A 15840-nucleotide genomic window follows, 5' to 3' on the forward strand; every position below is an offset into this window, starting at 1 on the left:
AAGAACTGAATTCTCAGCAATAGTGCATTGTGGATAGCCTTTCACTTTCGAGAGGAAACAGGTTATGATCCAGAAGTGCAAGGCCAGCAGACCTATTGCTCACTTATGAGGGCATAATAATGTCAAGTACAAACATTCCAGAGCTTGGAAGTTCACTTCCCAACACCACTGCCAGGGGTGTTTTGGGGGAACAGCTCTAGTGAAGCAGGACATAAACCTAGAGGCAGAGGGCCCAACACAGAAATTCAGTGGGAACCATGGATCCGAAGCTGGGCACTGTGAGTAGGAGGCCCAGAGCGTGGAAGACTGTCAGGCAATCAGAGACCCCAGGATGAACAATTGACTTGAGCAGACAGATTCAGGTGTGAGTGTGGGGCCTGACCCACGGGTCCACAGGTCGGCGCTCCCAGCAGGAGGGCCCATGATGACTTCTGTTCACAGACGGATGAGAAGTCTGACCACGTGCACAAGCAGCCTGACCCCGAGCCCCACCAAGGGACACAGGCTGTGAGTTACTGGAGGGAGGAGGCGGAATGGACCCTGCACAGCACGAGCCCTCCTGGGTATAGACTTGGGCCCCTTGGCTGTCATCTTCCGGGGCTATCATCCTGGAAATCCTCTCGTGTTTGAACAAGGGTGTACCCGGCCCTCCCATGGGTGTAGTTGAGTGTCCTTGAGTCTTGTGTTTCTTGGGTCACCCAAGGACGTATGGTCATGCCCACAGCTTAACTCCTGGAAATGTGTCCTCTGTCACCAACTTGCAAGAGTCATCTGCAGCTGAAGTCCCAGAACTGAACGTGAATGACCCGGTAAGACCAGCCCTGTGGAACCCAGCAACCCCGAGGAGCCAGAGTTGCCCACCAGAACCAGGATGCTGGCCCAGCCCTGGGACAAGGATCACTGATTCACCCATCCCAGCAGCTCCTGGGAGCATCCTCAAATCGCCCCACTCAAGACCTGTTTGTCCTCAAACAATCCATCTGAGAGACCTGTGTGAGCCTCCAGTTCTGAGGAAGTACAAACACTCCAGGCTTCTGACCCCAAGCCCCCGTGTCCAACCTGCTGCTGAGCATGGGTCACAGTGCTGTCCCCAGGACCAGGGTGGGGTTTGGTGGGAGCGCCCCTGTGGGGCTGTGCTCCACTGTCTGTGGAAAGTAACATAAAACTACTTGACAGGCAAACCGAGGGGTGCATTCAAGGACGCAAAATCGAATCTTGTTTGCAGAACTCAGGCACTGGGTCCTAGGGGCGGGCGTGGAGGTAAGGCCCTCCCCGCCTCTTCTCCTGTCCTCTGGGCAGCAGCTCCGCCCTTGGGGTTTTACTGCACCTGGGCCTGGCCCGGACAATGACGCTCAGCCTCAGACAGCGACGCCCAGCCACAGGGTCCAGGAACTCCCATCTTCCCACCCTCACAGGGAATGCGCTGATTACTGATAAACGGGAGGTTGGGCAGCGATCACCTGGACCAAAGGCCTCCGTCTTCTGGCAGGACAGCTGCTTAGGACAGACGCACAGCAGCGGCAGGCAGCGGGTGCCCAGGGACAGTGCCATGTGGACCGGCTGGTGGCTCTGGCCCCTGGTGGCCGTCTGCACTGCAGACCAGTTCCGGGACAATGCGGTGAGACTCATGCAGAGCACACCTGTCATTGACGGGTAAGCAGCCACTCGGGATGGGTCTGCAGTCTGGGCTAGGGGAGCTGTGATCAAGGCTCATGTGACCTGAGACAGGTACTGCCCTGTCTCCCCAAGACGCAGTCTCTCCAACTGAAACATGGCCTTTGCTCTTTGCTGAACTCTTTGTGGGATCTCAGGGCCACAAAGACTTCAGCAGAGGAGGGTCTGTGGGAACGGGGAAGGAAGTGGGTGAGTGGTTAGGCCCCCGCTCTTCAGCAGCTCCCGGGGCACCTGAGCCCAACCTGAACCTCCGGGGGGCTGGGGGCCCTGCCTCACAGGAAGGGCAGGGAGGGTGTCACTGGGGAAGACCCTGCTGGCCCTCTTGACCCTTCTTCTTGAGGCCCTCTTGTCACACACCCCGCCGCCCCATCCACCTGGCGTGACCCCATCAAATCCCAGCTTGACCTCACCGAGGCACGCCAGCCTTCAGTGCCCCAGACAAGCTCCTGGGCACCCACTCCCATGGGTACCATTCCAGCCAAGACCCTAGAGACACCTTGTCTCTCCCTGATGTTGCGGCCAACCTGGGCCTGCCTGTCCCCTTCAGTTACCCTCCTCCACCACCCCACCCCCTGCTTGAGGTCAGGCCTGCATCTCTGACCGTCCCCTCCTCCCACAGGCTCGAGGTCAGGTCTCACACTGCAGCCAGGGGGAGGCTTGGAGACCCAAGTCCCACCCCTGTCCTTCAAGATGCCCCCTGCCGTGACTCCCACTGAGCTTGGAACAATAAAAACAAACAAAGAAAAAAAGTCCTCACAGCTGCCCCTGGGGCCCCTCGACGCTGCAGGCAAGCCTGGCCAGGTCCCCTCCCCCGATCCTGGCCCCGGCTCGGTTCCTCGGGGACTTCCAGAGCCCTGGGAAGGACACCACCTGCACACACACTCCCGCCCCGCCTGCTCTCCTGCCCACCCGCCTGCCGTGGTGCCCGGCACACAGGCTGCATGCAGCCCAGAGGAGCAGTATCCAGTGTGCATGGGCTCTTGGGTGCCGGGAAGGCTAGGAGAACACTACATGCTGCTGGGTTTTGCTGGACAAAAGTTCTAGACGAAAAGCAAAGAAAGTGAGTGTCTTGTCACATAAGACCTGCCTGGAGCTGCAGGGTAGCCCTAGAGAAGGAAGTGGCCATCAAGGGTCAGTGTGCACCCCACCTTTCCTCCTTCCCACAGCCCTCCCCTGACCACTCTCCTTCCTGTGCTTCCTGGACCTCCCATCCCCCTGCTCGCCGCTCGCCTGCTCCACAGGCATAGAGAGCTTTCTGCAGAGGCAGCTGCCCTTGGCTCCCACCCTGGAGGCCCTTCTGTCTCACAGGTCCGGGTTCAGGGACTGGGCATCCCAGGCCAGCAAGCATAGGTAGATGATCAACAGAATGAACCAGGGAAGCTGTTCCTTCATTCTGGAGGACTCAGGGCAGCTGGGCACAGGGAGACGGGGTTGAGTCTAGGTAATGGAGCTGTCTCAAGAGCAGCGTAGCTAAGAGACACAAAGAAGTAGCTTTAACACAGAAAAGTGCAGAGGAAGCCCTGGTACAGCATTCCACAATAGTGCAGCCACCATTCCCACAGTTACCTCGTGATTTAACATAGCTGCACCAGCTCCAGCCATCACATCTGTATGCCAGAGCTGGTCTAAGTGTGCATTTGGTTGTCCTTTCTAGCACTCTCCAGAACTAGGAACCCTCTCCTCCCTTCTTTTAGTAGAATGGAAGAGTCCTCTACCATGTCTGAGGATGCTACCCAAGCCACAAAGATAAGGAGAGAGGCTCCACTAGGCTCCAAAAGGTGGTATGGCCCACAGAGCAGAGACCTACAAAGGGAGGAGAGGGGAGGAAGGAGGAATAAAGTGGAGGCAGCTGGAGGGTGGGGCTGCATGTCCTAGACCAGCAAAGGAGTAAAGTCCTGCCTGGTGGCGCTGCCCCAGGGACAGCACCCCCCAATCCTGCAATGAGGTGATGACCTCGCCTCACTGGAGTTCATCCACCTCTCAGTCAGCAAAGGCCATGCCCAGCGGTCAAATCTCAGAATTTGCAGAAAACATTGCTGGGGTGGGAGCCCCACCCAGGGCACCTGGGGCAGCTTCCACAGTCTGGAGCCCCAGGGTGGGGTCCAGGGAGCCCTCACTTCCCACCATCAGGAAGAGCCCACCCCAGGGGGCTGGACAACCTGGGCCACCACAGTGTTAACATTGATAGTGCTTGATCCGCACTAGGCAGCCCCGACAGATGAAGAAACAGACACGAGGAGGGAGCGGAGCTGGGGATGGGGGAGGGTCCTGGGGACAGTGGGCCTGGCTGCAGAGCTGCAGAGGAGGCCTGGATGGGAGGGCTCCCAGTGGGAGTAAGGCTCTCTCCAAGTGTCCCCGTTGTCACCAGACCAGGGATGCAGACGGGCGGCTCCCTGCACGGCTCCCTGAATGTCGCATGCCTGTGTGCACACAGGCTGATAAAAGTCAGACGGAGGGTCCGGGCTGGGCCTGAGACTGCTTCTCTCACCAGGTCCCAAGGGCCGAGGCCACTTCCAGCATCTGGAGCTTTGGCTCCCAGCGGCCTCTCCTCTGGGGCTGCTCCTGGTCCCCCTCTGTCAGTTCCTGGGGCCAGGGAGAAGGTGCCCCAGCCCCACCAGTGCCCACTCGCCAGCGGCTGATAGCCCTCCGCGCCCCCTGCGCCTTCTCCTCCGGGTCCGGTCTGGTCCTCTCCGCCCTTCCCACCTCTCCCTCTGCCCCACCCCTACCTCCAATGCACTCTCCGCCTCCTGGCTCCTGGGAAGACTTTAGAGGGCTTGTCTTTTGGAAGCATAGAGGATCCTCTTGGAAATGGTGCGAGACTGTGCCCATGGACTGAGGCAGAGAGGGTCTGCGAGGCGACCGGAGGTGCGAAGGGAGCCCCAAATTCTGCACTGGCGCGCTGCTCGGTTGGCCACCCTCCCCCAGGGAAGGCCACGCCTCTCACTTCCCCAGCTCCTGCAAGGGGAGATTTCAACTCCTTTTTTTGACCACGCCTCAAGGCGGGGTCTTAGTTCCCGGCTGAGGGATGGAACCCGCGCCCCTGCTTTGGAAGCGCGGAGTCGTAACCACTGGACGGCCGGGAGTCCTAGAATTTCGTGTTTAACCTGTGAAATCTCGCCGAGGCGCTACATCCAGTGACCCCATGGCAACCAGTCTTATCCATGGAGATTGTTTTAACCGTCCGCCCCCCCCCCCGACGCCCCCCACGATTTTGAAGCCAAGCCAGTGTGCGCCCTCCTTTTTCCCCAGTGGAAGGCTCAGGGAGAGAAGACCTGTCCCCTTAGGGCTCAGCTCGCTGACCTGGCCTGGGGGTGGAGCCGGCTGAGAAGCTCACCTGTGCTTAGGTGTGTTCATGTAACAGCAATCACCCTGGGACCCTCCTAGTCCTCAGCCACTAGAAGAGGAGCCAGAGAAGGGGCAGCCTGCCTGGGAGGAAGCTGTCCTGAAACCCCCGTCCTGACCCCTCCTGGCCCTCCAGGCACAATGACCTGCCTTGGCAGCTGCTGAAGAAGTTCAACAATCAGCTTCAGGACCCGAGGGCCAACCTGACCAGCCTGAACAGCACGCACACCAACATCCCCAAGCTGAAGGCTGGCTTTGTGGGGGCCCAGGTAGGGTTCGGCCCTGAGCCCGCCCACGGAGCCCACCCGCTCTTCCCTTGGCGCCCCCTCACTGGTGGCCGTGTACCTCCCTGGGCCCTTAGCGGGGGCTCCGATAGCCACCCAGGCTGTGGGGAGGGCTTCTGGGGCGCGAGGGGAGCCCCAGGCCTGTATGCCTGAGCAGGGGCAGGGCCTGGGTTCCGACCGCTCGGCTCTCAGCCCCTCCCCACCGTGGCCCCCAGTTCTGGTCTGCGTACACGCCCTGCGACACCCAGAACAAGGATTCGGTGAAGCGGACGCTGGAGCAGATTGACGTCATCCAGCGCATGTGCCAGCTCTACCCCGAGACTTTCCTGTGCGTCACGGACAGCGCAGGTGCGTGCCAGCGCCCGCGGCGGGGCGGGGATCAGGGGGGTGGGGGGTCGGGGGGTGGGCAGGGGGCCGTCCTGAGCAGAGCCGCTGGGTTGTCCTTTCACGTTGCAGCCCCTTACCCCCAGGGATCCAGCAGGCCTTCCAGGAGGGGAAGGTGGCCAGTTTGGTTGGCGTGGAGGGCGGCCACTCCATCGACAGCAGTCTAGGTGTCCTGCGGGCGCTCTACCACCTGGGCATGCGCTACCTGACTCTCACCCACAGCTGCAACACGCCCTGGTGAGCAGCCCCAGGTCGGGTCTAGGGGCAGGGATCCTGGGGTACCTGCTGTCCTCCGAAGAGGCTCGAGGGGTGGTGGGCCTGGACAGCCATGCTTCCCCTTGGGCTCCCGCTCTCTGCTCTCCCAGGGCCGACAACTGGCTGGTGGACACGGGAGAGGACAAAGCCCAGAGCCAAGGCCTGTCATCCTTCGGGCAGGTGAGTGGAGGCCGGGGCAATGATGAGCCCTGGGCTATGATGAGCCCCAGGAGGTCTTGTGAACAAGTGGGCACAGTGCAGCCTGCCTGGTCCCGGGGTGTCGTCTGTGACCCTCTGGGCTGGACAGGTCCCCTGATCCCGTCCCCCCTCAGAGCGTCGTGAAGGAGATGAACCGCCTGGGCATCATCATTGACTTGGCCCACGTGTCCGTGGCCACCATGGAGGCCGCTCTGCAGCTGTCCAAGGCCCCGGTCATCTTCAGCCACTCCTCGGCATACAGCCTGTGCCACCACCGGCGCAACGTGCCCGACCACGTGCTGCAGCTGGTGGTGAGGGTGGGGCTGCTCCTCTGCCCTGGGCTGGCCCTCGAAGCCTGGCTGCCCTGCCCCCAGCTCCACCCTCTCTCCCTTGCAGAAGCAGACGGGCAGCCTGGTAATGGTGAACTTCTACAATGACTACGTTTCCTGCAAAGCAGAGGCCAACTTGTCCCAAGTGGCAGGTGGGTGGGCTTGAGGGGCCGCGGTATGGGCGGGGGTGGGAGTGTCCCTCTTGTAGGGCCTCATGTGCTGCCTCCATGCAGACCACCTGGACTACATCAAGAAGGTTGCGGGAGCTGGAGCCGTGGGCTTTGGTGGGGACTACGATGGTGTGTCCAGGTAAGGCAAGACCCTGCCCATATGTTGTAGGGAGCAGAGGGTTCCAGGGCTTGGGATGGGGCCCCCAGGCTCCAAGCCCCAGGCTGCAGACTCTGGCTCTCTGCCCACATCTCAGGCTCCCCTCCGGGCTGGAGGACGTGTCCAAGTATCCAGACCTGGTCGCTGAGCTGCTCAGGAGACAGTGGACAGAGGAGGAGGTCAGGGGTGCCCTGGCTGAAAACCTACTAAGGGTCTTCAAGGCAGTGGAGCAGGTGAGGAGGGACTGCCATGCTCCCGTCCCCCCACCCCCAAGCTTCTCCTGCCCTCAGACAGGCAGCTGACCTGTGTCTGTCCCCAGGCTAGCGATCACAAGCAGGCTCCTGGAGAGGAGCCCATCCCACTGGGCCAGCTGGAGGCTTCCTGCAGGACCAAGTACGGCTACTCAGGGACCCCCAGCCTCCACCTCCAGCCAGGGGCCCTGCTGGCCTCCCTTGTGACCCTCCTCCTCAGCCTGTGTCTTCTCTGACACTCCAGGGGCTGGCATGGCCGCGATTCCCTGTGCACTCAAGCTGCCTGGTCCTGGGCAGGCTGCAGGGCTCCCTGGGCAGCACATTACGCAGGCACAGCTGGGCCCTCAATAAAGGCACCGAGCCTTCAACTCTTATGTCATTGACATCCATAGCCCTGGAGGGGCCTCTGGCTGGACACCTGGACACACGAGTGCCCGAGTCCGGAAGGTCATGGCCAGCGGGGTCAGGGTCTGAGAAACTCTGTGGACGTTGCTGGAGGCTCTTTAAAAACACAGTCCAGGCTTCAGTTGCCACCTCCTCACACGCGCTTGTACATAGGCACACACACAAACACACATGCATGCTCATCTGTGCACTCCTGCACCCCACACCCTCATATCCTCACTCACGCATGCACATGTATACTCCCAATGCACTCACACTCGTGTGCCCACCCCTTGGGCCAGTCTCTCTTGGTATAAAGGTCTGGAGCTGGGAGGCTCCCAGCCCCGTGGGGTCTCCTCGCACATGGTGAACACAGATCCTACAGGACAGGGCTTTCCACCTGGGCTCAGCACCTCCCCAGCCTGGTTATTCGGTGGATGTGTCTGGAGATTAATAACTTAGTGGGTGACAGACTCCAGACAAGACCCCCAATATGTTCCTGCTGGTGCTTTTCCAGGCCAGAGCCCCCGAGAACACTGCTAACAACCCGTGCCTGCCAGCCAGCTGGCACCCTCTCAGGGAGGTCTAAAGTCACAAGCTGGGACACTGTGGGTATTTGCTGACACTTGGGATCAGTGTAATGTTAAAGGAGGAAGAACTCAAGTCTAAGGTTTTTGTCCTGAGTTGGCCAATTATTCCAACTGCACCAGCTGCAGCCACTGATTTACCTAAGCCGGGCTGGAGGAGGCAGGAGGGGACCTTGGTGGGCTGCAGGTGGGCAGGCCTAAATTTGCTAATGGGGAGGGATTTTCTCATAAGAAATGCTTTAAATCCATCTGAAATCACCTTCATCACATTGGAACCACACCCAGAGGCAACAGATCAAGTGCTGTCCCCAGAATCTGGTTCTGGAAATCCTTCTGCTCCCGCCTCTTTCACCCTTGGAGTTGTAGGCCCACAGCCTTTCCTGGGTCTCCAGGTAATGGGCTCCATGAGGCAGGTGCCATGCCTGAGCTGGCAGCGTGGAGTCCATTCTGCAGCCCCTGGAGGGCCGTCTCACTGGGCAGAGCCCATATCAGCCATTCTGCAACTGATCTCAAGTGGTCTTGGCCTGAAGAACAGCTTGAAGAGGCTTGGGTTCCCAGCCAGAGACTGGGTTGTGTTGTGGAGATGAGAGCACCAGGTTCTAACTGCTAGACCAGTGGTCAGTGACAAAGGGCCCTGGCCCTTCAGCTTCGCAGGGAACTTCCACAAAGACAGAAAGTAGTGAAACAAGTAAAGTATTTATTAAGAGGAAAAAGAGTACAGAATCCCAGGGACGGGGGAGCCTGGTGGGCTGCCGTCTATGGGTCGCACAGAGTCGGACACGACTGAAGCGACTCAGCAGCAGCAGCAGCGTGTGTGGACAAGCACACAAGCGGACTCAGGGAGAGGGGGCGCCCCTGAGTTGCACCCTCCTGGCAGTTAGCTTTACTTTTATGGGACAGTTATTCTGGGTTTCCTTTGGTCAGTCATTCTGATTTTCCTGGTTCATAGTCCATATTTGGTATATCTCAGCATCCTCCCATGAGTGCGTGCCTCTCATAGCCAAGATGGATCCTACCGAAAAGGCTTCTGGGTAGAACATCCCTTGACATGACTCCTCTTTGGCTTCTAAGGAGGCATTTTTGTACATGTGTGGTCTGGATGGTTTGAGTAGGGCCCAGCCGCCTCCCTTAATTGCCCTGCTATTCTTGTTTTGGAGTTTCCCTCAAGAGAGAATGAATCTCTAATTGCTTTAGCCTGGTTGGGGGTGGGGGGTTGGGGGTGGGGGGTGGGGGGTGGGGTTGTCCATCTGCCTCCTGCTTCACAACCAGGCAACGAGTCTCAGGCCTGGTTCAAACCAAGATGTGCTCGAAGCAGGGACAAGGGGTGGCCCAGAGCCACAGGCGGTCACTCTGGCAGGCGGATGGGCACAAAGGGCAGGGACCTAACTGCGGTTCTGACTCTAGAACCCTGTTAGGGGTTCACACGCCCCCCAAACTGATCAAGAGCAGACAGACTGTGTAGCACCACCCCCCAACCCCGCCCCACCCCGCCCCGCAATACGAACCATGGAATTTAACAGACTGCCCAGAGGGCTTGGCTGAGAGCAGGGCCTTTTGACAATGCACCAGGGGCCCCAGCAGAGTCCCTGCACAAACTCTGTCCTCTGGTAGGCAAGAGCGTCTCACAGGGGTGCAGCCAGCTGGGCAGACTAGTTTCTGGAGCGCACAGGGCCTACCCGGATGTAGTTTCGGAGTGCACAGGAGGCTGCCCAGATGGGGTTCCGGTGAGTACAGAGGCGGGGCACACAGACAATATCTGGAGCACACAGCGGCAGGGTGCACCATTCGGGATCCGGGGTACACACGGGGGCCATGCTGTTGTGCCTCACATTTTCAGGTGCACACAAGGCTCTGCACGGAAGCAGTTTCTGGTCCTCACACGGGAATGTCTGGAGGCAGTTTCTGGAGCACCGAGGGGTTGTTGAAGGAAGGTATCTTCTGGTTCTTACAGAGTAACGCCTGGAGGTCATTTCTGGTGCACAAGGGGGTGCAGGAGCATAGTTTCTAGTTCGCGTCGCCGTGGGGAGGCGAGCGGGGCGGTGCCCGGACGTCCTTTCTGGTGCACACAGGAACTGCCCTGACGTGGTTTCGGGCACACCGGTTGCTGCCCGCATGTGGTTTAATGAAAACAGAGGGGCTCAGGGGCACAGAGTTTATGGAACTCAGAGGGCGGCTGTACACCAGTCTGGTTCTGACACACACATAGGGGCATACTGTAGTGCTTCAAAGTGTCCACTGGAGGGCACACCAACATGCTTTCTGGTACAAACCGGGGGCCCACGTGCACAGTGCCGTCCACAGATGTGGTTTCGGGTGTACACAGGAGTTGCCCGGAGGTAGTTTCTGATACACACAGGAAGTGCCCGGACACAGTTTCTGGAGGACACAGTTTCTGGAGCACACAGAGGGATGTAACGAACTGATTCCCGCACAGATATAGCGGCATGCTATCATGTCTAACATGCTCACAAGAGGGAGCACAAACATGCTTTCGGTACACATCTGGCTGCTCACCGACATAGTCTGTGCCCCCACCGTGGGGGCGAACGGATGTGGTTTCTGGAACACATAAGGGGTTGCCCAGACGTTTATGATACACACAGGAAGTGCCTGAAGGTTATTTATGATACACAGGAAGTGGCCGGACGTATACCCGAGCATAGATTGTGGCATGCTGTCGTGCCTAACGTGTCCACTGGAGGGCGCACTGACATGCTATTCATGGACACATGGGTGCCCAAAGACCGGGATTCTGTGCCCGCAGTGGGGGCGAACTGATGTGGTTTCTGGTGTACATAAGAGGTGCCCGCACGTTGTTTCTGATGCACATAGAGCGATGCAACAATATGATTCCTATGCCATGTTGTGCCTAAAGTGTCTACAGGAGGGCGCCCACAGACCTGGTTTCTGCGTGAACACGGGGTGAATGGATGGGGTTTCAAGTGCAGATAAAAGGGTGCCGGAATGTTTATGATACGCACAGGAAGTACCAAGACTATATGTGATACACACAGGAAGTGGCCGGAGATTATTTACGATGGACAAAGGAAGTGACCGGACGTTGTTTCTGGAGCACACAGGAAGTGCCTGGATGTATTTTTGTACATATATAGGGGCACGCTATGGACTTCCCTGGTGGCTCAGACGGTAGAGCGTCTATCTACAATGCGGGAGACCCGGGTTCGATCCCTCGGTCGGGAACATCCCCTGGAGAAGGAAATGGCAATCCACTCCAGTACTATTTCCTGGAAAAATCCCATGGATAGAGGAGCCTGGTAGGCTACAGTCCATGGGGTCACAAAGAGTCGGACACGATTGAGCGACTTCACTTCAGGGGCGCGCTGTTGTGCCTAGCGTGTACACAGAAGGGCGAAGGAACACGCTCTTGGCACACGCATGGGTCCGCGTAGACCTGGTTTCTGTGGTCACAGTGGGGGAGAACGGATGTGGTTTCTGGTCCACGTAAGGGAGCGTTCGCACGTTCCTGATGCACAAAGGAAGTGCTCGGACGGTGTTTCTGCTGCACCGGAAGTGATGCAACAATCTGATTCCGAGCGTATATACACTGGAATGTAATCGTGCCTAACCTGTCCACAGGAGGGTGCACCAACATGATCTTGGTGCACAAGTGAGTGTCCACACCTGGTTTCTGGGTCCAGAGTACGGGGAGAACCGATGTGGATCACCGGGTGGGTGCCGGGACCATTATTTTTGATTCACATAGGGAGTGCCCGGCCAGTTGTTTCTGATACACACAGGAAGTGCCCTAACTTCCTACATTCTTGCCTATACATATAGTTTCGTGCAGTTGCGCCCAACATGCCCGCAGGAGGGCGCGCTAACATGCTGCTGGTGAGCACATGAGTGCCAACAGACCTGATGTCTGTGCCTACAGTGGAGGCGAACGGTTGTTGTTTCTGGTGCACACAAGGGCCGGGGTGCCCAGACGTAGTTTCTGAGGCACATGGGAAATGTCCGGATGTAGTTTCTGGCGCACACACAGTTCAGTTCAGTTAGTCGCTCCTTCCTGTCCAACTCTTTGTGGACTGCAAGATGCCAGGTTTCCCTGTCCATCACCAATTCCTAGAGCCTACTCAAACTCATGTCCATCGCGTCAGTGATGCCATCTAACTACCTCGTCCTGTCATCCCCTTCTCCTCCTGCCTTCAGTCTTTCCCAGCATCAGGGTCTTTTCCAGTGAGTCGGTTGTTTGCATCAGGTGGTCAAAGAATTGGAGTTTCAGCTTCAGCATCAGTCCTTCCAATGAATATTCAGGACTGATTTCCTTTAGGATTGACTGCTTGGATCTCCTTGCAGTCCAAGGGACTCTCAAGAGTCTTCTCCAACACCACAGTTCAAAAGCATCAATTCTTCAGTTCTCAGCTTTCTTTATAGTCCAACTCTCACATCCATACATGACCACTGGGAAAACCATAGCTTTGACTGGACACACCTTTGTTGGTAAAGTAATGCTTTTTAATATGCTGTCTAGGTTGGTCATAGCTTTTCTTCCAAGGAGCAAGCGTCTTTTAATTTCATGGGTGCAGTCACCATTTGCAGTGATTTTGGAGGCCCCCAAAATAAAGTCTGTCACTGTTTCCATTGTTTCCCCATCTATTTGCCATGAAGTGATGGGAGTGGATGCCATGATCTTAGTTTTCTGAATGTTGAGTTTTAAGCTGTATGCGCGGGGGATCAGATTATTGCAACTCTCTGTATGTTTCAGAAACTACTGGGCACTTCTGTGTGCATCAGAGTGCAACTTTTTCACTCTCCTCTTTCACTTTCATCAAGAGATTCTTTAGTTCTTCTTCACTTTCTGCCATAAGGGTGATGTCGTCTGCGTATCTGAAGTTATTGATAGTTCTCCTAGCAATCTTGATTGCAGCTTGTGCTTCCTCCAGCCCAGCATTTCGCATGATATACTCTGCATATAAGTTAAATAAGCAGGGTGACAATACACAGCCTTGACTTACTCCTTTCCCGATTTGGAACCAGTCTGTTGTTCCATGTTCTAACTGTCGCTTCTTGGCCTGCATACAGATTTCTCAGGAGGCAGGCAGGTGGTCTGGTATTCCCATCTCTTGAAGAATTTCCCACAGTTTGTTGTGATCCGCTGGCACACAGAGGTAATCAACAATTTGATTCCTACGCGCATATATAGTGTCATGCTGTCGTGCCTAACCTGTCCACAGGAGGGCGCATCAACATGCTTTCAGTGCACACGTGGGTGCCCTCAGACCTGGTGTCTGCGCCCACCGTGGCGTCAAACGGATTTGGTTTCAGGTGCACATAAGGGACGGAGAAGGAAATGGTGACCCACTCCAGTGTTCTTGCCTTGAGAATCCCGGGGATGGGGAAGCCTGGTGGGCTACCGTCTATGGATGGGGTCGCACAGAGTCGGACACGACTGAAGCGACTTAGCAGCAGCAGCAGTAGCAGCACATAAGGGATTCCAAATATTGTTTCTGATTCACTCAGGAAATACCAGGACGTTATTTATGACGCACACAGGTAGTGCCCAGACGTTTCTGATGCACACAGAAGTGCCCAGAAGTTGTTTCTGAAACATAGAGAGTTGCAATAATCTGATCCCCGTGCATACAGTGGCATCCTGTCGTCCCTAACGTGTACACAGGAGGGCGCACCAACATGCTTTTGTTGCACAGACCGGTGCCCACATATCTGCTTCTCGCGCCCATAATGGGGGCGCAAGGGTGTGGTTTCTGGTGCACACAAGGAGGTACCCGGATGTAGTTTCTGCCACACAGGAACTGCCCAGAACTGCCCAGTTTCTGCAGCTCCCAGGCGGCAGCCCAAATGCGATTTCAATGAGTACAGAGGAGCTGACGGATATAGTTTCTAGAGCGCACTGAGGGCGGGGTGCACTATTCTGGTTCTTGGACATACCTGGGGGCATACCGTCATGCCTCACGTGTTCACGGGGTAGGGAGCGGCGCACCAACATGCTTTCTCGTACATACATGGGGGCCCTCGTACATACAGAGGTGGTTCCCAAGCCCGCGGTGAGGGCGCACAGATATGGTTTCTGGTGCACAGAAGGGGACACCAGGACGCAGTTTATGGAGCATGGAGGGGTTGAGAAACCTGTATGCAGGTCAGGAAGCAGCAGTTAGAACTGGACATGGAACAACAGACTGGTTCCAAAACAGGAAAAGGAGTACATCAAGGCTGTATATTGTCACCCTGCTTATTCAACTTATATGCAGAGTACATCATGAGAAACGCTGGGCTGGAGAAAGCACAAGCTGGAATCAAGATTGCCGGGAGAAATACCAATAACCTCAGATATGCAGATAACACCACCCTTATGGCAGAAAGTGAAGAACTAAAGAGCCTCTTGATGAGAGTGAAAAAGTTGGCTTAAAGCTCAACATTCAGAAAACGAAGATCATGGCATCCAGTCCCATCACTTCATGGCAAGCAGATGGAGAAACAGTGGCTGACTTTATTTTTCTGGGCTCTAAAATCACTTTAGATGGTGATTGCAGCTATGAAATAAAAAGATGCTTACTCTTTGGAAGGAAAGTTATGACCAACCTAGATAGCATATTAAAAAGCAGAGACATTACCAACAAAGGTCCGTCTCGTCAAGGCTATGGTTTTCCCAGTGGTCCTGTATGGATGTGAGAGTTGGATTGTAAAGAAACCTGAACACCGAAGAATTGATGCTTTTGAACTGTGGTGTTGGACAAGACTCTTGAGCGACCCTTGGACTGCAAGGAGATCCAACCAGTCCATCCTAAAGATCAGTCCTGGCTGTTCACTGGAAGGACTGATGTTGAAGCTGAAACTCCAATACTTTGATCACCTGATATGAAGAGCTGACTCATTGGAAAAGCCCCTGATGCTGGGAAAGATTGAGGGCAGGAGAATGGGATGACAGAAGATGAGATGGTTGGATGGCATCACCAACTTGATGGACATGAATTTGGGTGGACTCCAGGAGTTGGTGATGGACAGGGAGGCCAGGCATGCTGCAGTTCACGGGGTCACAAAGAGTCGGACACAACTGAGCGACTGAACTGAACTGATGGGTTGAGGACTGTTTTCTGGTTTGCACAGGGTGGTGCCCAGAGGTAGCTTCTGCTGTACACAGTGGGTACAGGAACATAGTTTCTGGTTTGTACAGTGCCGGGTGCCCAGACATAGTTTCTGTAACACACAGGAAGTGCCCTGATGGTTTGTGAATATGGAAGGGGCACGGAACATCATTGGTGGAGCACGTGCGGCGGTGGCAGGGTGGACCAATCTGGTTCTGGCGCACAGCAGGGGCATGCTGTGGTGCTTCACGCTGTGCATAAGGTGTACGCACGGGGGTCCACAGTGGGGATGCATGCAGGAAGTGCCTGGGCGCAATTTCCGACACACAGAGCATGGTGCTCAGAGGTGGTTCCTGTGAGCTCGTGGGGGTAAACGGTGGCCATCCAGGTCAGAGAAACCAGAGGGCCTATCCCAGACTTGGGGTTGGAGTAGTTTTCTCGGTTGGTTCCTGGGTAATTTAGAGGCCTGAGATGAGGAAAGCTCGTACACAAATGTCTACTGATGTTGTTGTGCACTAGGTTTGCAGTTTTTAATAGCAGTTTAAAATTATTTCAGGGTAAAATCGTAAAGAAACTAGATCCTATTGAGTCGGACTGAGCAGGGCTTGGGAATCTCACTCCTCACACTACCCACCTGCCCGCTTCAGGAACGCATTAGCCTGTCCTTGGGGCTGGACCACATGCCAAGGGTCCCCACCTCAGGCACACACCCCCACCCTCCTCCACCCTCCCACCAGCCACTGAAACAAAGATGGAAACAG

General features: G+C 56.2%; 1 protein-coding gene across 1 annotated transcript; it reads left to right on the forward strand.

Moving 5' to 3' along the window:
• Positions 1 to 1462: 1462 nt before the first annotated feature.
• Positions 1463 to 7412, forward strand: DPEP1 (dipeptidase 1). Its single transcript, XM_027977765.2, has 10 exons — positions 1463 to 1653; positions 5153 to 5285; positions 5516 to 5648; positions 5771 to 5921; positions 6050 to 6119; positions 6272 to 6448; positions 6534 to 6618; positions 6700 to 6775; positions 6891 to 7026; positions 7113 to 7412. The coding sequence occupies exons 1-10, from the start codon at positions 1550 to 1552 to the stop codon at positions 7278 to 7280; spliced, it is 1233 nt and encodes a 410-aa protein (XP_027833566.1). The 5' UTR covers positions 1463 to 1549; the 3' UTR covers positions 7281 to 7412.
• The last annotated feature ends 8428 nt before the right edge of the window (positions 7413 to 15840 follow it).

Source organism: Ovis aries, chromosome 14 (assembly GCF_016772045.2).
Source record: "Ovis aries strain OAR_USU_Benz2616 breed Rambouillet chromosome 14, ARS-UI_Ramb_v3.0, whole genome shotgun sequence".
NCBI lineage: Eukaryota > Metazoa > Chordata > Mammalia > Artiodactyla > Bovidae > Ovis > Ovis aries.

Bases quoted from the DNA above. Each gene is read 5' to 3' on its own strand.
- DPEP1 (XM_027977765.2), top strand. From the start codon at position 1,550: ATGTGGACCGGCTGGTGGCTCTGGCCCCTGGTGGCCGTCTGCACTGCA. The intron at 6,449-6,533 runs GTGAGGGTGGGG...TCTCCCTTGCAG, and splicing joins ACCACGTGCTGCAGCTGGTG to AAGCAGACGGGCAGCCTGGT. The intron at 6,776-6,890 runs GTAAGGCAAGAC...CCCACATCTCAG, and splicing joins GACTACGATGGTGTGTCCAG to GCTCCCCTCCGGGCTGGAGG.